Raw genomic sequence first — 25,181 nt, 5'->3', positions numbered from 1 at the left:
TCTTTGTCAGTTTCATGTGTCTTATATCCCCCAGGTCTGTACCTTGCCTGCAGTCTCTTAGCACTGTTTTTGAACGGAAGTTTATAATTTTAATGCAATAAAATGTAGTGATTTTTAAAATTGGGTTTAAAAATGTTGTACCTTTCTATACCCAACAGCCAAAAGGTGGAAACAACCCAAATGTCCATCAGTGGAGGAATGGATCAACAAATACTTCCATACAATGAGATATTATTCAGCCATAAAAATGAAGTACCAACACACCCTGACATGGATGAACCTTGAGAACATTATACTAAGTGAAAGAGGCCAGATGTGAAAGGCCACACATATTGTGTGATTCTACTTATATGAAGCATCCAGAACAAGCAAATCCAAAGAGACAGAAAGTGGATGAGTGGGTGCCAGGGTCTGGGGGGAGGGCAATGGGGAGGATGGGGAATGATGAAAATATTCTGGAACTAGTTAGTGATGATGGTTGCATCCATTACGAATATACGAAATGCCACTGAATTAACTGTTCACTTTCAAACAGTTAATTTTGCGTTGTGCAAATTTTACCTCAATTTTTTTAAAAAGTGGAATAAGCATTGGACTGAAGGCTTCAGTGAAGTGAACCTTCTGTATTACTTTTCTAAGAACTTTACTGTTTGGTCCTTTGAGCCGGGCAACAGTCCACCTTGGACTGATTTTGTGTGGTGTGAGGTGAGGTCTGTTGTGCGGCCCTAGCTAACATTTACCAAGTGCTTTCTAAGTCCTGGGCATAGACCGATACTCTTCATGTTGGGTATTTGACCCTCACAGCTCTGTGAGAGAAGTTTTATTTTATTATCATGACATGTTTTAAGATAAGGAAACAGAGGCTCGGGAAGGTTACGAAACACGTTCAGTTTCAGTGGAGGGGGACCAGCCCCAGTGGGCAGAGGAGACCAAGGTTTGTTGTGGGCAAGGTCTTCTGTCTCTGGGCCTTGCATTCCCCGCCTGAAACAAGAGGGGCCCGAGCCTGTGCAGGACTTCAGGGTGCTGAAACCTGCTGGCCTCTGGGCCGAATTCCAAGCCCCAGGCTTGTTCTGAGCTTGTGTAGCTGGGGCTGAGTTCAGAGGGCCCTGGTCTCAGCAGAAGACCGAAGAGGGATCTGCATACCCTCACCAGAAAGCAGCCCCTGGGTGACCCTGGTCAGGGTCAGGTAACTTGTGAGCCCCAGTTTCCCTGGTTTAACCTCGGGTGGGGGTTAGAATAGCCTCCACCTCACTCTTAGGAGGGATGAGCTGTCACCATGTGACCTTGAGACACGGCAGCATGAATTCAAGATTATCATGGTTCCTATTGTAGGTGAATGATTCTTTCTGGGCAGAGATGGTAGAGATGTCAAGGTGGGTCTGAGATAGGGTCTGTGAGCCCCGCCTGGCCCTCTGGCAGTCAGTGGTGGCTCTATCAGGCCCAGACCAAGTGGCAGGACTGATAAGGCCTGGCCGTCCAAGGAGCCTCCTGGTCCTGCCCCGGGGAGTAGGGGGAGAACCCAGGCTGGGAGGAAAGGTCAAGAGTTTCAGTTTCCAAGAATCCACTTACCTTCCAAAAAGCAGGTTACTAAAGAGAGTTATTTAAATTTAAAATGAGGACTTAGAAGTGTGGGGTGCTGGCAGGGAAGAGTCTGAGGACATACCCTGCAGTGAGCAGAGGCTGGGCCTGGGCACGTCATTGTTCAGGAGACCATTTGTTCCCACTGCTGTTACTGGTGGGGAACCTGAGGCCCAAAGTAGGGCCAGCCTACCCTCGGTCCCTCTGGCTGCCGGCACCAGGCTGGATTGGCCAGGGAGTGACCATGAGCCCTGGCTTCCCTAACAGCCCAGTGAGGCAGACAGACAGACAGACATGGACTGAGATGCTGCCAGTGAGGGTGATGTGGGATTCGGACCCCGCTTCCTCCAGTCCAGCCCTCGACAGCCCTGCACCTGGGCCTTGGGAAGGGTTGTATCCTGTATCCAGGACCTCCGGGAGCGGGGATCCTGGTGAGCTCCCATCACCATTCATTGATTCCAGTGCTTGTTACAATAAAAAGACATTAGCCACACAGCCAGAAAAATAAACAATGGATGCTTTTGTGAAGGTTGCTAGCAGGGAGCGGGCCCTGAGGGGGTAATTGAGGAATAGTGGTTTCTCCATGTCTGGGCCTTCCCCCAGCCTAAGGACAGCCAGGTTCTGGGGCCATAGGACCATCCAATGAGGCAGCAGCATGTCCAGGGAAGTCGGCGGAAGGAGGCCTGAGTCGGAGTCCTGGTTCTTATGTCTGGGCACCCGCAGATTCCCAGCACCCCTGTGGGGAGGCCCCCATTACCACTGCTAGCCCATCTACCCAGCTCTCCCAGCCTCACATCCTGCTCCTGTGCCCTTGTTTCCATTCTGGGGACATTCATGGGAACTGGGGGGAGAACTCAGAAAACTTCTGATGATACATAAAATCAATATATTCTAGAGTGGGAAAAAGGCTTGCAGAATCTGTAACAGAGGGTAACTAACCCTCACGAAATAAAAATACATCAAAGAAGGACAAACAACCCAAAAGGAAACATGAAGGCAATTCTTAGGCTCTGGCAAATAATCAAGTGATACAGTTAGTTCTGCTCCTCAGTAATAAAAAAATGCAACGTAAGACACTATTTCCTTTTTTTTGAAATTTTGGGAAAAAATAAAGTCCATGCTATGCAGCCCTGGGCAGGGCAATATGTTGGTGGGAAACGTCTGAGACATTTCAAATGCATGTACCCGTTATCCTGGCAGATTCAACCCATGAATCTGCCCTGCAAAATACACGTTTGTGTCATCTTCAGTGCAAGAGGTTACTTTGGCAATGAAAATCTCATTCCTTAGCCCATTGGTTACTTTCTCATGCATCTGATGTGCTTGAAAAGATTTGGAAACAGTTGCAGTAGACTGTTCACTACAGTAATCTCTGGGGGAAGACTGGGATGGGGTGGGTGGGGTGATTTTTTTTTTTACTTTTTAAAAACAGCTGTATTCTGAGATAGAATTCACATATCATACATTCCACCCATTTAAAGTGTGAAATTCAGCGGGTTTTAGTATATTCAGAGTTATGTGACCATCACCACAATTTTAGAACATTTTCATCACCCAAAAGAAACCCCATCCCCATTAGCAGTCACACCCCTCAACTACCCCACCCCCAGACAACCTAATCTACTTTCTGTCTCTAAGGATTTGCCTATTCTGGACATTTATATAAATGGAATCATTCAGTATCTATTTTTTCAAGGTTCACTCATGTATCGGTATTTTGTTCCTTTTTATGACTGAATACTATTCCATTGCATGGATTATACCTTATTGGATTCACCCATTCATCAGTTGGAGGATAGTTAGGTTATTTGCACTTTTTGGCTATTATGAATAGTGGTGCTATGAACACAGTACAAGTTTTTGAGTGGATGTATGTTTTAATTTTATTGGGTATATACTAAGGAATGGAATTGCTGGGTCATATCGGAACTCTATGTTTAACCTTTTGAGGAACTGCTAGGCTGTCTTCCACAGTAGCTGCACCATTTTACATTCCCACCAGCAGTGTCTCAAGATACCAATTTCACCAACACTTGTCATTTTTCTTTTGGATTATAGCCATCCTAGTGGGTGTGATGTGTTCTCTTTCTGGTTTTGATTTGCGTTTCTCTAACGAGGAATGATGTTTGAGCATCTTTTCACGTACTTCCAGGCTACTTGTCTATATTCCTTGGGGAAATATCTATTCACGTCTTTTGCCCACGTCTCAGTTGGCTACTTGTCTTTTTCTTGTAGAGTTGTAAGAGTTTAATATATATATATTCTGGATACAATTCCCTCATCAGATATATGACTTGCAAACATTTTCTCACGGTTCGTAAGCACTCTTTTAACTTTGTTGGTCTTGTCCTTTGAAGCACAAAATTTCGCAACTCTATTCAGGCCAATTAACTTCTTCTTTGGTCGCTCGTGCACTTGGTGTCGTATTTAAGAAACCTCTGCCTAGCCCCAGGTCACGAGGACTTACCCCCGTGTTTTCTCCTAAGAGTTTTACAGGGTCAGCTCTTACATTTAGGTCCGTGATCCACTGAAGTAATTTTTTTTTTTAACTTTTTTATTTTTAGTACTTTATGTTTCTAAAAAAGAACTTTCTGCCCAAAGCAAGTGTTCCTTTTATAACGAAGAAAGCAACATTTAGAGAAAGAGTCCTTGAACCGGACGGCTAAGCCTGCCGCACCCTCCCGCTAGCGTTCCCGCTGGTTCTCCCCACTCCAGAAAAATGCCGCCCCCCGCATGCGCGCGAGCACAGCGCCCAGAGACTGCCTCGCGCCTGCGCACACGGCAGCCTACGCCTGCGCAAACTCCTTCGGTCTGCGCGCAGGCATCTTCTGCGCGTTTGCCCCGTGCTGTCGCGCGAGTCTCGCGAGCGTCGCCGGCCGCGTTAGGGGGCGCCTGGGTTGCGTCACTGTCGCGCGGGCGGCGTCGGCCTGGCTCCCCTCGCCCCCCGCCCCCAACCAGTCCTCAGAGCCCTCTGTCCCGCGTCCCCGGCCCGTCCTCCTGGGGGTCCCCACCTCCCCGTCCCGGCCCGGCCTTGGCCCCGGCCCGACTCCTCCCCAGGCCCCCGGCGGGATGGGGGACAACACCAGCCCCATCAGCGTGATTCTGGTGAGCTCGGGGAGCCGGGGCAATAAGCTGCTGTTCAGGTACCCCTTCCAGAGGAGCCAGGAGCACCCGGCGTCCCAGACAAGTAAGTGGGCGCCGGGCGGAGGGCCTGGCGCCGCCTCCCTCGCCGTTAGCGGAGAAGTCGTTTCCTTTTTCCTTCTCCTTATCGTACAGGCGGTGCCTCCTCATCACAAGAGTGTTGGGGAAGGATAGAAAAGCAAAAAGAAGCAGGGAAAAAAAAAAATCACTCGTAGTTTTGGCATGCCAAAGCCACTCCTGCTAACGTTTCATCGGTGTCTCTGGCCTTTTAAAAGAGCTAAAGCACCGTATGAATATATTCAGCTTGGATAAAGTAGGAAATACAGGTACATCGGAAGTTTTCTTTGACCGCTTCCCCCCAGTTCTGCTGCTCCTCCCCTGCTTGCAGGGATAACCACTTACCATGTTCATAATTGTTCCTCCTGTACATAGACACCAAATATACCTCCATAGAAAAATAGTTTATTGCTTTGGGTTTTTCTCCCTCTCACATAGATGTATTGTTCTCAGTCGCTCTTTTTTCCATTGGACCATCTGCCTTGGAGCATTTTCCAACCTAGTAAACAGATAACCTCCGTTTTTGGTTGTACACAGCTGCTTGGTAAGAACATGCCCTTTCCCTATGGATGGAAGTGTAGCTTACTTGCAGTTTTTCACTATCATGAATGTTCAATTTGTAATTTATGTGATTTTAAAAATTACTTTTTTAAAAAAATAAATTTATTTATTTGATTTATTTTATTTTTGGCTGTGTTGGGTCTTCGTTGCTGCACGCCGGCTTTCTCTAGTCATGGCAAGCGGGGGCTGCTCTTCGTTGTGGCGCGCGGGCTTCTCATTGTGGTGGCTTCTCTTGTTGTGGAGCACGGTCTCTAGGCACGTGGACTTAAGTAGTTGTGGCACGCGGGCCCAGTAGTTGTTGCTCGTGGGCTCTAGAGCGCAGGCTTAGTAGTTGCAGCGCGAGGGCTTAGTTGCTCCGTGGCATGTGGGATCTTCCTGGACCAGGGCTCGAACCCGTGTCCCCTGCAGTGGCAGCCAGATTCTTAACCACTGCACCACCAGGGAAGCCCTAAAAATTACTTTTAAGTTTGTTACTATGGTACAAAGTTTTAAAGGTACAAACGGATTTAGATTATGAAAAGAAAGTTCTTTCATCGATCCCAGCCACCCACATCCCCTTGAAGGGTCAGGTGCTGTTACCATTTTCTTGTGCATCTTTCCGAAACCTTCTGTGTAAATACAAGCATATACATGCATTGTTTTATTTTCTAAACACAAGTGAGCACACGATTCACACTGTTCTGCCCTGTTTTCATTTTCACTTTACATCTTGGATTATAGATTCAGAATTATCAGAATCATGGGAGGAACTTGCTGTGATTTAGTCATCCAGTCTTCTGTTGATGGGCATTTAAGTTGTTTCCAATCTTTTGCTAATACAGTGTGAATGTCCTTTATGGATATATATTTTCATTCTGCAGAATATATGATCGATTCACAGAAATGGGGTGTTTTTATCCAAGGGATAATCCGCTATGTATTTCTTTTTAATTTATTTTATTTTTGGCTGCGTTGGGTCTTTTGTTGCTGCACGCGGGCTTTTCTCTAGCTGTGGTGAGCAGGGGCTACTCTTCGCTGCGGTGCGTGGGCCTCTCATTGTGGTGGCTTCTCTTGTTGTGGAGCACGGGCTCTAGGCATGCGAGCTTCAGTAGTTGTGGCTCGTGGGCTCCAGAGCGCAGGCTCAGTAGTTGTGGCGCACGGGCTTAGTTGCTCCGCGGCATGTGGGATCCTCCCGGACCAGGGCTCGAACCCGTGTCCCCTGCACTGGCAGGCGGATTCCCAACCACTGCGCCACCAGGGAAGCCCCTCCGCTATGTATTTTTAATAGATCAGATTTTTCTGTTTGTTAATGAGATAGGTGAAAAATTGTATCTGAAAGTAGTTTTTATGGGCATTTGCCTTCCAGCTGAGAGTGATCATGTTTTCTTGTTTTCAAAGCCATTTGGATTTCCTTTTTAGTGAACCACCTATTCATAACCTTTGCCTAATTTCCTCTTGGATTGCTTGATTTTTTTTCTTTACAGATTTGAAGGAGTTTTTTATATATTTAGGATAAAGATACACCTTTTTGACAAAGCTGTACATATTTAGCCAGTTTGCCTCTGAGTTTTGATTTTTATGGAGTCAAGTTTTCAGTCTGTTCTTTCGTGGTTTCTGAGTTTTGTTACACATAGAAAGGCCTTCTGCTCTCCAAGATTATTAACAAAAGGAGTCTCTCGTGTTTTCCCGTGGAATGTTTATCTTCTTGTTTTTATTTTATTTTATTTTTTTTATTTTTATTTTTTTTTATCTTCTTGTTTTTAAAATTTGTTTCTTTTGGTGTAAGGTGATGGCTCCTCCCTGGAGCTGGTGTTTTCTGGGCACTTGCTGAGAGTTGTGTGTGTGCCCCCATTTGCCTCCTGGAGCCCTGTGGAGCGGGCGCTGTGATGGATGAGGAAGGATGTGGGAACGTGCGGCCCACACACGGCTGGAGAGGGGTTGGCTCAGAGTCAGTATAATTTTCTCTTCCGTGTGGCTGCCTAGTCCCAGCATCATTTTATGGACTGATTCATGTTGCCCTCCTGATTAGTTTTGCTGCCTTCATAACATGCTAAATTCCCATGTTTATTTGAGTTTGTTTTCTGACTTTTCTTACCTCTCCCAATAATCTATCTATCTATGTGTGTTCCACACAGATGAATTATTGTAACTTTATACTGTGTTATACCATCAGGTAGGATTAGTCATTTATCATCACTTTTCTTCTTCAGCATCATCCTGGCGTTTCTGCTTGCTTTCCTGGTAAACATTAGTAGTGACTGTGTTAGGCCCCACTCCCAAGCCATTGCTGTTGTTTTGGTGGTCACATTAAACATGGTGATTAAATGGGGAGAACGGGATCTTTACGTTGAATCTTCTCATTCAGGAACATAGTCTGTCCTCTTTTCATTCTCATCACCCTTGTTAGCATTTCTGTTTTCTTTTTGGGCCTGTTGTACATGAAAAACTTGCCTGTGATAAATGTCCTTAAGTCTTTAAACGTTATTATTTGGGTAAGATATTGTTGTTTTTGTATATGAAGGATATTGCTGTATGGACATTTAAAAATTCTTTCTTTTGCCTTTGCTTTTTCCAACCTAGTTGCCAGCATACAGTGAGAGCGTGTGTGTGTGCATGCGTGCATATATATATAAAATCCCTTTTTATTTATTTATTTATTTATTTATTTATTTATTTATTTATGGCTGTGTTGGGTCTTCGTTTCTGTGCGAGGGCTTTCTCTAGTTGCGGCAAGCGGGGGCCACTCTTCATCGCGGTGCGCGGGCCTCTCACTGTTGCGGCCTCTCTTGTTGCGGAGCACAGGCTCCAGATGCGCAGGCTCAGTAGTTGTGGCTCACGGGCCCAGTTGCTCCGCGGCATGTGGGTTCTTCCCAGACCAGGGCTCAAACCCGTGTCCCCTGCATTGACAGGCGGATTCTCAATCACTGCACCACCAGGGAAGCCCCCTTTTTTTTTTTTTTTTTTTTTTAACTTAACATAGTAGCAAGAGCATTTCCCATGTTATCACAACTTCTTGGAAACTATAATTTAAAACTTTTTTTATTTTTTTGTGGCCATGCCACGTGACATGCGGGATCTGAGTTCCCCGACCAGGGATTGAACCCACACCCCCTGCAGTGGAAGCACGGAGTCTTAACCACTGGACCGCCAGGGAAGTCCCAGTACCATGCTGTTTTGATTACTGTAGCTTTGTAGTATTGTCTGAAGTCTGGGAGGGTTATGCCTCCAGCTCCGTTCTTTTTCCTCAGGATTGCTTTGGCAATTCTGGGTCTTTTATGGTTCCATATAAATTTTAGGATTATATGTTCTAGTTCTGTGAAAAATATCATGGGTAATTTGATAGAGATTGCATTAAATTGAGCAGTATGGCCATTTTAACAATATTAATTCTTCCAATCCAAGAGCAGAAGCCATCACTTTTAATGGTTCAACAACCTTACTGTATGTGGATGGATCCTGTTTTCTTAGCTATTCTCCCCTTTTTGCCTTCACTCAGGTAAGCCTCGTAGCAGATACGCTGTCAACAGCACCAGAGAGCATGCCGAGGACCAGGACGGCGACTCCAGGTACGGGCTCTGCAGTCACTCCGTGGCAGGACTGGTCCTCCCATTGACCCAGATGTTTTCTCCCCTGAGGAACCCCGTGTTCTCTTTTCCACTTGGTGGGTGTTTCAGGCAGACAGAGGTGGGGATTGTGTTGCCAGTCTCTGGCTTTCTGCATAATTCGGTTTCATGGTCCTGCTGTGGGCTGTGTGGTTGGTAGGGCAGGTTGGAGAACAGATGAGGCCGTGTCCCTGCAGGACGTTTATCTCCCATTAGAGGAACATGCAGGACGGCAGATCCCGGTGTTGTCCTCAGACCCTAGTCGTCAAGCACATGTCCAGAGGTCAAATGTAGGTGCTTAGGTGCAGCACAGCCTGTCCAGGTGGTGAGGTGGCCTGAGAGCCAGGGCTGTTGTGACCCTTGCTTTTTAGGGCCCGGATGAAAGGCAGGTCCTGTTCTTTCCTGTGCGTGCTACCCCTCTTCTCTCTGGGAAGTGCTTTCTGGGTGGCAACCTTGAGAAATGACAACTTCTGCCTTCTTATATTCATTTTAAAGCTTAATGAATGGTAACTCAGGCCCAGATGAAGGAGAAAAGATTGTAAATTGCCAGTCCTGCGTGAGGTAATGTCTGTGGGAAAGTCGCTGAGGTCCCCACGCTGGGCCCTCGCCATGCAGTGTGTTAGTACGGTTTCCCTCAGTTCTCTGACACGGCACCACGCCTGCCATAGCGCTGTGTACTTCCAAGAGTGGTTTGTATCCCTTTGTGTAAGGATGTCAGGGGCCTCTGGCATGACCAGTGACTATCTCTGAGGGGAGTGGGTTCTGGAAGAGGGACCAGTGGTGGGGGGTGCTGCTGGATATCCCGTGGGTGTTCCTGCTTGACTTAGAGGCCTGTGGATGTCGTGTCCTTTAAAGATGGCAGCAGGGAACAAACTCTTGTTTGTGAGGCACATAGAAAGCTTTTGCCCCTGCACACCCCCTGAGTGCATTTTGTCCCCCACCTGTGTCATGGAGAGTTCAGAGCAGGGCTGGCCACCTGCCTGCTCCGTGACGTGAGGCTCAGGCTGCTGAAGGCTCAGAAAGAGTTCTTGGAACAGTCTGTGAGGAGGACTGACAACACCTAATTGCTGCAGTTACTTTTCAGAGGATTGTAATAAAATGACCATGAGGATGTTTTCTGGGGAATTCATTCTGTATTTAGCATAATGAAGAGAGGAAACCAGGGGAAGGGAATAAGACATTGTGGGTCTTTCGGGACCCCAGACATCCTTGTTCCCTAAGGAGAACAAGCTGGTCTCTTTAGACGTTCATTAAACTGAAGAATGCCTCTATTTGGTCATTTCAACACATTGTAGCACCTGGTGATCCCACTCCCCACCCCACACCTGCAGAGGTGCAGGTCAGTACCCCCAGGGGCCCGGCTGCATTTTGTCCTACAGACCTGCCAAGCTCCTGCTCTTGCCCTGGCACCCGGGGGGCCCTGTCCCAGCCCAGACATCTTCCCGGAGCCACGCAGTGACGGTGCCTCACACCCATTCTCCATTTTCCTTAGTTGTCATTTTCAGAGGTGCTTTTTCTTCTGCAGCCGGTGGAACGTTCCTGCTTGTCAGTTTGCCAGGTCAGAGGCACGTTAATAGGCCTGATGGGTCGCCTCTGCATGTGGTGATGGCCGGCCTTAGGGGAGGGAGGACGCAGAGCTGCGCTGCCCAGGGCTGTCCTCCCTGGCCCGGGTGGCCGTTTAAAATGAGGTGGACTGAAATTAAATAAAATTAGAAACTGGGACTTCCCTGGCAGTCCAGTGGTTAGGACTCTGCGCTCTTACTGCCGAGGGCGTGGGTTCGATCCCTGGTTGGGGAACTAAGATCCCGCAAGCTGTGCGGTGTGGCCAGAAAAGAAAGAAAGAAATTGAGTTCCTCAGTTGCACTGACCACATTTCAGGTGCTCAGTGGCCACACGTGACCAGCTGCCACTGTGTTGGAAGGCGCAGGTTTAGTGTCTTTCCATCGTGTAGAAAGCTCTGTTGGCTGCACTGCCTTAGAGCACGGGCTAGTTTTATAAGATGAATCATCATCATGATGTGTTTCAGGGTACAGGAATTGACCATCACAATTTTTTTAACCCTTTTCTAGAATTCACTAGGGAGAGAAGAAAATGGTTATTGTCTGTTTTTTCTATGGCCTGAAGGTCAAGCTTAGAAAAGGTGCGGTCTTCCTGTCAGGGAGGTCAGCTCTGCAGGTGGCCACAGGACCTCGGGAATTGGGGCTGAGATACTCACCAGCGCGCTGCGGTTTTCGTGAGGCTTCCACCTGTGGGACCTCATTTGATCTTGTTGAGACGGTTTGGTCAGAAGATTGAACACTTGTGCCCAGGCGTCTAGCTAGTGCGTGTGGTGCTGGGCTCTGACTGGGGTCCTCTGGCCTTGCTCTTGCTTCTGGGAACTGACTCATTCTTGCCTGGCCTGGGTTCACACGTGAGGATTGCAGCGTTGGTGGAAAGACTGTGCAGTACGTCTTCCACGTGGGGAGTGTCTGTCCTTGCTTGTGTGGCAAAGTGGCTTAGCCTTGACTTCAGTAGTTAATGTAAGTGGTGGTACTTCTGCCAGACCTTAGCACTGTGTTGATCACGACCTCGTAACTCTTCATGATTTTTAGAGTCGTTGTGTTCTTGTTTGGTCTCGATGGTTCTGTTCCCGTCTCAGCGAGCCGTGTCCTCCAGGCGATGGGCGGTTGGCTGCAGGGTAAGGCCAAGGGTTCTCCACCATCCTTCTGTCTCAGTTCCTGCCGCCTTCTCCTGTGGTTGTGCTGGACTCCTGATTTCCCTCAGTGTTGGAGAAGGACTGACGGGCACACAGGCTCACTGCCCTGTGCCCCGTGAGTGCCCAGGCTTTCCACAGCCCCTGCCCTTTCTCCCCCTGGACTTAGTTAGCTGGTTCTCTGTACCTGAGTGCCAAGACAGGGTTGGCTGGCACCAGGGACTTCTGGGACTAGGCATGCACACAAATGCCCCCTCCTCCAGGCAGACACCGTGCCCTGGGAGGGTGGTTGGCAAGCAGGAGCAGGTTTGCTTGTCTCACCCGCCTGCTGCCCCCCAGAGAGACCCTTGATCATTGCTCCTTGCCTTCATTTTATCAGAGGGGCTTAGTGGGGGTCTCTACCAAGGGCTGAGTGTTCCATGTGATGCTTGGGCTTGGATGCTGTTGTGTGTGCCCATTAGAGGCAAAAATGTTCCCATGGGGTTTATATGACACTTTTCTGGGAGGCAAGGATACATCCCCGACAGTGTGTACCCCCTGGGTGTTGGAGGTGCACAGAGCATCTGGGAGCCCCCAGAATGGGAGGGGGCAGAGCCAAGCTCTCTTCCGTGCTGTCCCTTCTTTTTTTGGCCAGGTCAGAGAACAAACCCTGTTCCCAAGTGTCTTAGCAGGAATGGAAGGTCTTGGCTTGTCTTCCAGCTGGGCTGATTCATCTTTCTAAATGTGTTTTCTTTCTTAATCTCTAAATTATTACAGGAATGTTAGTTTTTGTAGCAGCGATTTTATTGTGTTACAATATATTTACCAGGCCTTTCACCATCAAAACAAGGGAAAAGTATTTTTCTAAATTTTGGAAACAACAAACAAATATTGAGGGAATTCCCTGGCGGTCCAGTGGTTAGGACTTGGTGCTTTCACTACCAGGGCCCAGGTTCAATTCCCTGGTCAGGGAACTAAGACCCCGCAAGGCATGTGGCGCGGCCAAAACAAACAAACAAACAAACATTGACACTTGTTTTTGTTTCAATTTGCTATTTATGGCAGTTATGTCATGAGGGACATAACTCTGTCTTTGTGCATGTTATGTCAGCAGATGCTGTATAAAGTATAAAGCCACTCAAGTGTTTTTTCTGTCATCAGTGTGTAATATTAAGCTCTGGTGAGTGGATTTCTCTGTGAACCAGACTTGCTCAGACAAGCAGAGTGGCCAGACAGCAGAGGGACCTCCCTGAGTGGCCACTTAGGGCAGTGTGGCTTTTAACTTGAGCAGCACCTGGCTTTCTGGTTGGCTGCCTTCACAGACCCCAGCCTCTCTGGGCCCAAGTAGGGAAAGCGCTTTCTGTTTGGCCTTTGGATTTGGACATTTATAGTTGTGAACTAGGCCACCACTTCTTGCCTCTGAATCTCAGGCCCCATCCCACAGCCCGGCTAACTTAGGTTCCTGGAATGGTGGCTGAGGGCCAGGGCTCAGGCCCATCTGAGGCTCTTCGTGGCAGAGCAGAGGTTTTCGGTAGAGATTTTTGGATATCACGGTAAAAAGTGACGTCTCTGGGGTGGCGGGAGGTTGTTTTTCTATCTGTTAATTGGTGTGTCCTGAGTCAGTGGGTGGCAGAGTAGAGGGAGGTGTTTGTTCAGATAGGGCGGGTAGTGTTGGCACTGGGTCAGGCACTAGGGCAGCAGTGTTTGTTAGGTTCCACCACCCTGGGCCGTCCGTCACCCTAACCGGGCCCCCAGACGCAGCTTCCAGGGCAGAGTGAGCCATTGGGGGCTTTTGGAGAAAGCATGTAACGATTCCGGTCTAAGACACTGGAATATTCCATCTCTGGTTTAATCACTCCAGAGAGCAGTATTGCAGGGCGAGACACCCACAGGGGAGGCCAAGGGCTCCGGCTGTGGGGGCCGCGTGTCCCAGAATGTCTTTGATGGTATCGGTGTCGGAAGGTCTGACTGCAGCCCAGACTGTGCAAGTGGAACGGCAGCCCATTCTGACAGACCCTCTGCATCTGGTTTGTTTGGGGGCCACAGGGTGACTTAGGACGCCTAGAAGACCACGTCAATCCTGGAGGAAGGCTGGATACCAGCGTGACCCCACCCCAGGCTCCCCACCCGCTGGCGGGGAGAGGCTTGGGAAGTCCCGTGCTTTGTCTTGCTCGGTGCTGGTCGAGCGTAGCCAGGCCCTTGTTGCAGGTGGCTCCGAGTCACTCCTGCATCGGTTGGTGAGCCCTGCAGTGTGCGAGGAGCCAGGAGCGAGTGGCCCCTCTCCTAGATCCGTTTATCCTGGAGGTGTTTGCTGTTTTGGAGTTGCAGCAGTGTGCAGCACCCTTCCCTTCTCTGAAGGCGAGGGTTCTGGTGTGAAGTGCTTCCCTTCCCCCAGAGCAAGGGCCTCCTGGAGAGAAGTATCTGGTGTGGTGCCCGTTCACCACAGCTCCTCTGGAAGGCCCAGGACTCAACGCTGAGTGTTTGTCCTTGATGGGCTCTTTAGGACAGAATGCGGCCCCAGGGAGGCTGGAGCCCCTCCCAGCACAACCTGTCTTCCGACCTGCGTGATGGAGATGCTTTCCCCAGGTGGAGAAATGAGCACAGGACTTGTCTGCCTTCTGGCTCCAGGTTAGACACGGTTTCCAGAGTCGAGGCCCGGAGCCTGGGCTCTGAGATAAGAGTCTGCACTGTCCTCTCCTCCCTGCAGTGACTTTCCCTTATCTGATCCCCCCCGGGCAGGAAGGAGACCTAAAGGTGCAGAAGAGCCTGGAAAAGGGACAGTTTTACAGGGATCATATCCAAATCTGCTCTTACCTGCACCCAGTCATTCCTCCTCCGTGGTGTCCAGCCCTGTCCATCCCTCCGTCCATGTCAGTCAGTGGGTCTGCGCATCTAGTGCGTCTGGAACCTTTCTTCCCTAATAAAAACTGGAAGGTTTAAGTGTTGAGGGTAAGGGAAGGGACAGGCAGCCGAGCTGTGAGGAGAGTGATCCATATGCTGCAATTCGTGCTTCCTCTCGGCCTTCGCACAGCACTGAGGGGTGGGGGTCCCGGGGGCTGAGGGGAGCAGCCCAGCACACCTGGGCCGGTGGGGGAGGCCCCCAGCCTGACAAGCCACGCAGGCTCCCGCAGCTTCCTCCTCTCCGGGCAGGTGCCTTGTTCCTCCTGCCTTCCCAGGCGGGCAGGGGCCAGGGTGGCAGCACGCACCTTCCGCCTTGTAGTTCTGGTGACTTTGCGACCCTAGTCTTGGGGATTGCTTCAGAAGGGAGACTGTCAGGGGACTTCCCTGGTGGCGCAGTTGTTGAGAATCCGCCTGCCAATGCGGGGGACATGTGTTCGGTCCCTGGTCCGGGAAGATCCCATATGCCGCGGAGCAACTAAGCCCGTGAACCACAACTACTGAGCTTGCGCTCTAGGGCCCGCGTGCCACAACTGCTGAGCCCGCGTGCTGCAACTACTGAAGGCTGCGCACCTAGGGCGGTGCTCCGCAACAGGAGAGGCCACTGCAATGAGAAGCCCACGCACTGTGACGAGGAGTGGCCCCGACTCGCCACAACTAGAGAAAGGCCACGCACAGCAACGAAGACCCAATGCAGCCAAAAATAAATTTAAAAATAGGGACTTCCTGGCGGTCCAGTGGTTAAGACTTCGCCTTCCAATGCAGGGGGTGCGGGTTCGATCCCTGGTCGGGGAGCTAAGATCCCACATGCCTTGGGGCCAAAAAACCAAAAACATAAAACAGAAGTAATATTGTAACAAATTCAATAAAGACTTTGAAAATGGTCTACATCAAAAAGTAAATAAATAAAAAATAGAGGAAAAATCTCCAATGTCCAAAAAAAAGAAGGGAGACTGTCAGAAGCTTCCAGGTCAGTGGTGGGGGCAGAGCCACCCTGCGCGCAGCTGCCCCCCACCCCTGGGGCAACAGGCTTGGTGCTGTGGCACTTGGTTAACTCTTTTCCACTCTACCTTTTTTTAATTTTAAGGTTTTCAGATGTCATTCTGGCAACAATTTTGGCAACCAAGTCTGAAATGTGTGGGCAGAAGTTTGAACTGAAGATCGATAACGTGCGTTTTGTTGGGCACCCGACGCTGCTGCAGCACGCGCTGGGCCAGGTACGCCCTCCCTGGGCTGACGCAGGCCTGTAGAAGGCAGCCCCGTGCAGCAGACCCCATCAGGTGCTTGCCTAACTGCACCTCCTCCTGGGCCCTGAGGGTCTGGCAGAGAAGGACACAGGCATCCTTGCCCTGGTGTCTCAGCCCCTGCCCTTAGCTTTTGCTGTTTGCATCCAGCCTTTCTCCTGACTGTGGCCTTCTACTTTGTAGATACAATGCCGGTTTCTGGGGGGAGGCCAAGAGAATGAGATCAGCAGCGTTTGTCAGATTCTTGAACTTTATATAAAGTAGTACAAGCATTTCTTCTTACTTATAAAGTGATATCATAGCCAATATTGTTATTAATTTAGCTCTTACTGTTGTGCCATACCCTCTCTGACAGGCCTGATTGAGACGGCCCAGGGACTCCTCTGCCCTCTGGTGGCAACACTTGTAGGCAGCTTGGTGTTTGGGCCCTGGGCTGGCTGGGTGCCCCAGTGGCAGCCCTGTCTCTCCTGGGTGGGAGCATTGTCCTGAGTACTTGTACTGCCTGGGAGGACTCAAGTGGGCACGGGGGTTGGCGTGGGGAAGGGAGGGTCTGGGCAGGGAGCACTCCATCCGCTTGAGCACCTCTCCACCTTTTCTCCTCTGGGCACCTCAGCTCAGTCGAGGTGACTGGGACAGTCTCATCACTTTGGGTCTCAGCACCTTCCTGCTCCTTTCTCCACTGCGACTGTCTGTCCATGCAGCCAGCACTTGCCTGTGCAAAGGTGCTGGTCGCTTGTCAGAGGCCTAGGACTCTGTTTTTCTTTGGTTCTGCTGCATTCTGGAACACTTTCCCTGCCTGAAGTAATAGCTCTAAGTGCTTTTCTTGGGAGGTGGTGGCTCTCATTCACTAGAACTGTGCCTCTTTCACAGGTCTCCAAAACAGATCCATCCCCGAAGAGGGAGGCTCCCACCATGATTCTTTTTAATGTGGTATTTGCACTGAGGGTGAGTGTATAAATGGCTGAAGAGCAGATCAGGGAGGCGGGGTGGGGAGGAGGGTTGGGGAGGACGGTGGGGAGGGGGTGGGAGGGCAGAGCTCGTTTCTGGTGACCATGTTGTTGACTTAGAGCTCAGACCGCTGTGGGCACGGCACTGGCCCTCCTGGGGTGCTGGAAGAGTCTAACTTCATTGTTTCCCTCTTTTTTTTTTTTTTAAGTAAAATATACATAACATCAAATTTACCATTTTAACCATTTTAAAGAGACATTTTGGTGGCATCTGGTAGCAATGTTGTGTTACCATCACCACTATCCAGTTTTCGTTGCCCCAAAAGGATACCGGTTATTCCTCATTCTCTCCCCTCCCCCAGCCCCCAGAAACAACCAATGTGTTTTCTCTTTCTGTGGATTTACCTGTTCTGCATGTTTCATATAAAAGGGATCCTACAATACGTGACCTTTGGTGTCTGGCTTCTTTCACTTAACATAATGATTTTGAGATTCATCCAGTTTTTAAAATCTTTTTTTTTTTTTAATTGAAGTGTGGTTGATTCACAATGTTTCAGGTGTACAGCAAAGTGAATCAGGTATATATACGAACTATCTTCAGTATACTGTAATAATCTGTAATGGAAAAGAATCTGAAAAAGAATATACATGTATATCTACATATACATATATATCTCTACTGCTATACAGTAGGGATATATAGCAGGTCCTTGTGGGTTTTTTAAAATTATTTTTAGTTTTTTTAAAAATAATCTTTTAATTGAATCATCCATGTTATAATGTATATCAGTACTTTATTCCTTTTTATGGCCCAATCATATTCCATTGTATGATAGACCGTACTTTATCTGTTTATCTACTGGTGAACTTTTGGGTTGTTTCCACCTTTTGGCTATAAGAGCAATGCTGTTAAGGACATTTGTGTACAAGTTTTGTGTGGACAGGTTTTCCTTTCCCTTGGGGTCGATAGCTAGGAGTGGAGTTGCTGGGTCACGTGGTGACTCTATGTTTAACCTGTTGAGGAGCTGCCAGGCTGTTTCCCACAGCAGCTGCACCATTTTACATCCCCACCAGCCATGTACGAGGGTTCCAATTTCTCTACATCCTTGCCAACAGTTGTTATTTTCTGTTGTTTTATAATTAAGCGTAATTATTTCTTACGGCAGTTCCCAGCACTGTCTGAAGTTGTGTTTTCACTAGTTACAGGGAATTTCTTTTCAATAAAGCTGTCAAAATACAAGGGATCTAAATAAATATAAAAAGCACCCCTGGGTAAGGACTGGCTAGTGTTACGAAGGGACTTTGAAATTTAGCAAATGTGTATATTCCGTACTGTTAAATAATGGCATTCCTCAGAAATATCCCACTATCAGTTTTCACCAAAGAATCCAGTAGTTCGTTCTGGCTGGGCACATGTGAGCTGCACGACGGCTTTTGTACAGAAGTGTCAGTGAGAAAGTGGCTAGATCTTGGTGACAAGGAGCAATGTGCTCTGTACCCTTTGCTGTGGTGGGGGGGAGCCTGAGCAGGAGGGAACCTGTCCTATCAGGTGCCGTCTTAGTCTCAGAGTGTTTTTCCCACTGAGGCTTTTCTGTTGTGGAGACCACAGATCTTAATGAAGAGTTCAGAATCAAAATAATGCTAGGGAAAAGCTCCTAAATGGAGCTTTCTCCTTTCTGAAGGGAGCTTAATTCTTAAAACTGGCCCACCTTGTTGATAAATAAAGAGCTGCAAGTTAAAACAAAGTCAGCTGTTCCTGGTGGCTGTCCCTGGGGCTCGAGGTTCTGAGAGGAGACTCTTACTTTCTGCTTCGTGCACTGCCATAGTGTTTGCATTTTCACAGTGTCCCTTTATTACTTATATCATTACGTAATACAAACATCCATAAAGAGAATTCAAGTTAAAGACAGACAAACCAAAACCATGACCGGTGCTGTCCCCCTGTCAGCACTGATAGCCCTGTGGGGTGGGCCATGAGAAGCAGCCTCGGCCCCACCCTGGACGTTGCTGGCAAGCCCTCATCTCTGGGGAGCAGGGTGTGATAGCGGAGTGTATGACACCCATGGACATGGCAGTCAAGAAAACAGGCAGATTTTAAAGTTGTATGAAGATTTTTATAATAAGTAGGCTGGAAATAATCCTGGTATCCAGTAGTTGGGGAATGATTAGACAGCGTGGTGGTTTTACACACTGGAACGTCCTGTGGCCACTGAAGATGAGAAATGGGGTCGAAGCCAGACCCTGGAGCTGGTGGGTAGCTCACTGCCAGGTTAAAGCAGTGGGAACAGGGCAGTGTAGGATTTCCGAGCACAGAGGCCGTGAGGTGAACAGTGGGAGGAATTTAAAATAGCGTAAAGGGTGGACCAGTTTTTTTCTTCTTTTCTGTAGTCATTTAAAAATGTGCACGCGGGCTTCCCTGGTGGCGCAGTGGTTGAGAATCTGCCTGCCAATGCAGGGGACACGGGTTCGAGCCCTGGTCTGGGAAGATCCCACATGCCGCGGAGCAACTGGGCCCGTGAGCCACAACTACTGAGCCTGTGCGTCTGGAGTCTGTGCTCTGCAACAAGAGAGGCGGCGACAGTGAGAGGCCCGCGCACCGCGATGAAGAGTGGCCCCTGCTTGCCGCAACTAGAGAAAGCCCTCGCACAGAAACGAAGACCCAACACAGCCAAAAATAAATAAATAAAATAAATAAATAAATAAATTTAAAAAATAAAAAATAAAAAAAATAAAAAATAAAAATAAAAATGTGCACGCTAAAAAAAAAATGTGCGCCCTTTTACTTTGAAAAGTTTTAAACAAACCCTGAGCTAGTGACAATAGATTGATGGTCCTTGCACACCTGTCTCTGAGATCCCACAGCTGCTGCCTTGCACCCTGGCTCCATCTGCCCCCAACCCCATCGCTCAAGCATTTCAAGACAAGTCTCAGACCTCATGTCTGCTCACCCCCACATACTTCAGAAGGCGTCTCTGGAAAAGGGGGGACAGCTATTTTATACCATACCTGACAGAACTCACCGTAAGTTGGTATCAACTACTACCTGGTCCATGGAAACACGCCCTAGTTGCCACAGCGTTTTTTCCCGTTGACCTGTCTGAACCAGAGTGAAAACCAGAAGCCAGCCCACACAAGCTTGGGGGTTGTGTCTCCAGGTCTCTGACTCTCCCCTCCTTTGTCCCGTGAAGGGTCCACGGTCGGACCCATCTCAGTGTGCAGTCAGACTTGCTCCATGTCCGTGTGTTTTCTGCAAGCTGAACGTTAGCTCTGAAGGCCTGACTGGATTTGGGTACAAGTTTCAGGGTGAGAAAGTCTTGCAGGCAAGTCCCTACACTTCATTGTTGCTTCACGTCGCGTGCGGGGAGAGTGGGTGTTTCTCAGAGCTCCATTCAGGGCTGGCACGTCCTGGGTGGTCGCTTTCTCACTGTGGTCCCACGTAGCCCAGGCTCTGTGGGCACCCTGAGCCGAGCCTGGCCTGTGCAGCCGGTGGGGACACCCAGGCACGCTCCATCCTCGCTCATCCCGGAGTGTGAGCGCGCGGCCCCGGATGCCTGACTTGCGACACCATTGTGCCCCAGCCAGTAGGAGCGTGATGGAGGGTCAGGCCCTCAGGTGTGACTGGGCTACTTCTTCAAGGGAGTAACCACGCGCCCAGGTCATTCTCCTCTCTCTGCTTTGCTGCAGGGAGGAATTTTACACAGATTTCTCTAAAATCTAAAGCAAAACATTTTGTTTTGAGGCAGTTGTGTACACCCTATACCCCAGACCCTCCGTTCCGTGACCTTGTGGGGACACTTGAGGGGCTGTCCTGGGCATGGGGCAGGGCTGCTGCCTGTAGGTGGGCCCGGTGTGGAGTCAGCCCTCAGCCCTGTCCCCGCACAGGTGTGCTGCCTGGGGTGTGCTCTGTTTGCGAACATGGGTCTGCTAGGAGCTCAGAAAGTGTCTCCAGCTCCAGGTGGTGAAGGGGTTTACTGAGTCAGGTCAGGGTCTGGCCCAGGAGCCTGGCTGTGGACACTCACCGCAGGGCCCTGCCTGTAGATAACCGGGAGCGGGGGCTACCAGAGGTTCTAATCGTGGGCACCACTCCTCCCCCTCCTCCCCCTCCTCCCACCTCCACCCGCGGGATGACTCAGCTGTTTTGGCGGCCTCCTGGAGCGCTGAGTCACGGTGGGCTGGTTATCTGCTCCGTGGACCATCTTCACAGACCCCACAGCTGCCTGCCCCACCCTTGGCCTGGGTGGATGCGCCCGCCTGGCCTGGCTGTGGCCCCTGATAGGTCCCAGAGTGAGCATGGGCGCGGAGGGAAGGGGGTGGCCTGGCGCCTCCTGCTTCTCTGTTAGCCAGGGTCTCAGGAAGAGCTGCTTACTCTGAGGACAGGTCTTCACTGAACAGTGGGCCTGGTGCTTCTGTTTCTCACACTGTGTCCTTGTTGTAACATGGGCCGTGTGACCAAATTCTCACACAGCCGGTCCTGTCCACTAGCACTCAGCGGCACGTTGGTGACCGCAGACACTGCCAGGGGTTCTGCTCTGTTCTGAGCACTTGACATGTTGACTGATTGCTCAGAGAGGGGCCACTGTTCTCCTTTCTCAGATGGGAGCCTGTGACCCGGGGTCGCACAGCAGGTGACTGATGGGATCTGTGCCTTCCATTGCGCCACTGGGCTGCCCCTGTCATGCCCAAGGTGGATGCCTGAACGTCTTCTGCCTTCCTGGATGGCCCTGGCCTGGGGCCCTGGGCATGGGCACCTCTCTCTGCTTGTTAGAAATGCCTGTGTTCCCCCTCCCTCCCCACCGGGGACCCCCACGCAGCCATCTGTGCTGCCGTCCAGGCGGCCGTTCCATGCCCACGTTGCTGGGACAGGCCCTAGAGGGGACCCGGGACTGGGGACAGTGGTGGCACCCAGAGAGGGGCTCTGAGTGTTGCTGCGAGTCCTCCCCGAGTGCGTGCGCTACGATCGAGTTGGCTGTGGCCTCTCTCCTGCAGGCCAACGCTGACCCATCGGTGATAAACTGTCTGCACAACCTCTCCCGCCGCATTGCCACCGTGCTGCAGCACGAGGAGCGCCGCTGCCAGTACCTAACGCGGGAGGCCAAGCTGATCCTGGCGCTGCAGGACGAGGTGTCTGCCATGGCCGACGGTGAGGACCACGGGCGGCCTCTCTGGGCAGGGACCCCATTGGGTGGGCCAATGTGGAAACTAATGGTCTGTATGGTGGGCTGATCATGCCCTGGGTGCACAGGAAGACCCCCAAGGGACACAGCTAGACCCAGATTCCTGAACTGATATTCCGGGAGTGACTTCCCAGCCCCAAACATTCCCCTCCTCCCAGACCCCTGCAGGGTGGCTCTTCCTGCAGGTCAGGCACCGCCTGCCCCTCCCTGGTCCCGCTGGACAGTCCCCTGAAGCAGGGGGCATGCAGAGGGGCAGCAGGAAGATTGAGCTGGCTGAGGGGGGGCCAGTTCTTTGCTTTCACCTAAATTGAAGGGGGACCCAACTGAGTTATCAGCTGACCAGTTATTAAAAGTAATGTCTGCTAATAGATCCCCATGAGGCTTTGGTGTACTGTCAACATTTTAGAGCAGAGAGATGCCCACCTGTCACAGACTGTTCACCTCCGTCTTCTCGGGTCAGCACCTCCATAACAGAAGAGAAAACTAGGAACAGATTTGCCAGTGAACCTGGGCTAATTTTAGCAATAAGTAGAAGTGTACATGAACTGTGTCACTCGGGTGCATTTTTTCAGTAAAAATTAGCTTTTGATGTTTGACAGTTAGTTGTCAAAATGTGTAATATATTTGTTTTGCCCAGTTATGTACTAGCTAATAACAATCCAGAAGTTTTGTTTTTTAAACATTCTCTTTAGAATCTGTGACATTTTCACAGGAAAGTTTTAAAAGTTCAATTTAAGTACATATATTTTTTGTTAGATATTTATGAGAAAAGATTAACAAGAGACTTTGGATCCTGAAAATAAATTGCACTAGTGTAAGTGTGTGGGGGAAGGAGTGGGATGAGGCAGGGAGTGCTTGGTCTGAGGTCGGGGTGGCTCTGGCGGCCTGCAGGGAGCCTGCAGGGTAGCTGCAGAAGGGTTTCTTCCTGTGAGGGCTGTGGCTACAGGGTCAGGTTGGGCCACTGGTGAAGGGTAAATCCAGACATCCCATATAAAGACGGTTGAGCACACCAGTGGGGAATTTCCTGATGTTTGGTTTACAGCCACTTAAAATTCTTTTTAGGTTAAGCTTGTCTTCTGGCCTGTGCAAGCTCCTCGCTGTGCAGACTGTGAGTCCTCTGTGTTACAATTCTTACAGCAAATGATGGGCCTCAGTCCCCGTTCCATCACATCCTGCCCAAGTGCAAGCTGGCCAGGGACCTCAAGGACGCTTACGACAGGTGAGATGGTGGCCTGCTTCCCATGGGCCTCCCCGGGCTGGTGCCATTTCCCTGCTGTGCCTGAGATGGGGGGAGGCTGGGGAGGAGCCCCGCTGGGACGGTCACCTCCACACTTGTCTTTAGCCAGAAAATGAACCTGAAGAAAGCTGAGCATGGGGCCTGAAATGCACGGTGACGCTGACTGAGTGCAACACCGTGCCAAGTTCCAGGCCCACTTTCGTTAGGCGCGGTCACTGTCACCACCTCACCCACGAGGAGACTGAGGCTCAGAGGCTGGGGCTGGGGTTGGCTCTGCTTCCCCTGTGCCAGGGTCGTGGGGGTTTGGGACCCTGAGTGTGTGAGGGCAGCAGGCGTTGGAGACACTGCTCATATTAGTGGCTCAGCACCAACTCTCTTAAATGTGGACCAGCAAGGCACTTCTCTTCTTTTTAAAGAGCGTCCGTGTGGCTCTGACCACTGCTTCCTGGCCCTGGGTCTGCAGTGGGGATGGGATGGGGAATGGGGGTGGGGGGCCGTCTGCCCAAGTGCACCTGGCCAGTTGGCTCACCAGGGGCCTCTCAGGGCTGAGGGGACCTCGCAGCACCAAGCATGTTGCTGGACAGATAGTGTGCAGGTGCAGGCCTCCCTCCTCTCCACCACCCCCAACTTCCCCACATTCTCCTCTGCTCCCCCACCTCCCCCGCCCCGGCTTTCTCGGGGCTTCGCTCCGTCCAGTGGACCCACATTCCCTGCTGGAGGTGGACCTGATCTGAGAGCTGGGGCCACAGCACCATCGGGGATCTTCGTTGCAGCGTGCGGGATCTTTAGTTGCGGTGTGCGGGATCTTTAGTTGTGGCGTGCGGGATCTAGTACCCTGATCAGGGATTGAACCCGGGCCCCCTGCACTGGGAGCGTGGAGTCTTAACCACTGGACCACCAGGGAAGTCCCTTTCTTTTTTTTTAATGTTAATATTTTTTCTGATTTCACCAATGATATGTGTTTATTATAGACATTTAGGAAATATAAAAAAATATAAAGGAAATAAAAATCATCTATAATCCCATACCCAGTGATAATCACTATGACCTTTTGGTAATTTTCCTTTTTTTTAACTTAAGCCTTTGAAAAGGTCACCTGTCCTTTGAGTCTGAAAGTCAGAGCACAGAGTTTCTTTCCCGTTGCACCTTCGCCAGGTTTCCTTCCTGGTGGCAGGGTGCATTGCATCAGGCAGCCGAGTGTTGTACGCCCTGTCGCAAGGTGCTAAAGCACATACGGCGAACCCTTTCGCAGCCAGAGCGCACTGAGTGCACGGTTTGCCCTTTACCTCCTCACTTTAACGTGTAGCTTACCGACAGGCGTCTGTCTGTTGGTAAATAGGGACTGACTTCTCCTTGCTGTACAGCTGCCTGCCCCCTCCCTGGGGCATCATTGGCTCCAGCTTTTGCTGCTGAAAGACGTGCTGCTCAACTATATGCGTGTTATTTCGTGCGAGTGCCTGTGCATCCATGAGATAAATTCCTAAAAGTAGAATTGCCGGGCTGAATAGGTCAGGTGTGCGTGTCATTTGGAGGCACTTCCTTCTGTGGCTCAGTCTGCATTCCCATCAGCAGCACCTGAGCTTTGCCAGCACAGGGTCTTGTGAGCTTTTGGATTCTGCCCACTGTGATGGGTGGAGGACGGGGTCTCAGGGCAGCTTTATCTGAACGCAGGTGTGCACGACTTCACGTGTGGAACATCCCTATTTCCTTTTCTGTGAGCGCTATGCTCCGACCCCTCACCTGTTTTTTTTTTTTTTTTTTTCTTTTTTGGCCCAGCTGCACAGCTTGGGGGATCTTAGTTCCCCGACTAGGGGTTGAACCTGCGCCCTCTGCGGTGAAAGCGTAGAGTCCTAACCACTGGACCGCCAGGGAAGTTTTCCCCCCTCACCCATGTTCTGTTGGGGGCACAGGTGCCTTTATGTGGGAGGGAGAGCTGTCCTTTGGGGTGTGCATCCAGGCTGGAGTTTCCATTTCTTTATTTCGGTGACCTCTGGGCATTGGGGGAAATCAGAGCAGCATGAAACGCCCCTTGCTGCGTGATTGCCTTGGTTTCTGGTCCCTCCTGCTCTGGAGACCTCTTGGCGAAGCCTTG

At 50.2% G+C, this 25,181-nt stretch overlaps 1 protein-coding gene across 3 annotated transcripts in view; it reads left to right on the top strand.

Annotated features, from left to right (window-relative positions):
• Positions 1–4,401: 4,401 nt before the first annotated feature.
• The window catches only part of NPRL3 (NPR3 like, GATOR1 complex subunit), a 34,914-nt gene continuing 14,134 nt past the window's right edge, over positions 4,402–25,181 (top strand). For 2 of the 3 annotated variants that reach the window (XM_061210348.1, XM_061210350.1), the window contains exons 1-6: positions 4,402–4,765; positions 8,813–8,882; positions 15,575–15,704; positions 16,602–16,676; positions 21,665–21,818; positions 22,990–23,071. In XM_061210348.1, coding sequence (XP_061066331.1) covers positions 4,648–4,765; positions 8,813–8,882; positions 15,575–15,704; positions 16,602–16,676; positions 21,665–21,818; positions 22,990–23,071 — 629 coding nt within the window. In that variant the 5' untranslated portion in view covers positions 4,402–4,647. The remainder of the gene's footprint in view (positions 4,766–8,812; positions 8,883–15,574; positions 15,705–16,601; positions 16,677–21,664; positions 21,819–22,989; positions 23,072–25,181) is intronic. The other variant, XM_061210349.1, reaches the window with a different exon arrangement.

Source organism: Eubalaena glacialis, chromosome 13 (genome assembly GCF_028564815.1).
Source record: "Eubalaena glacialis isolate mEubGla1 chromosome 13, mEubGla1.1.hap2.+ XY, whole genome shotgun sequence".
In the NCBI taxonomy this organism is placed as follows: Eukaryota; Metazoa; Chordata; class Mammalia; order Artiodactyla; family Balaenidae; genus Eubalaena; species Eubalaena glacialis.
This window is presented reverse-complemented; position numbering and strand designations above follow the sequence as displayed.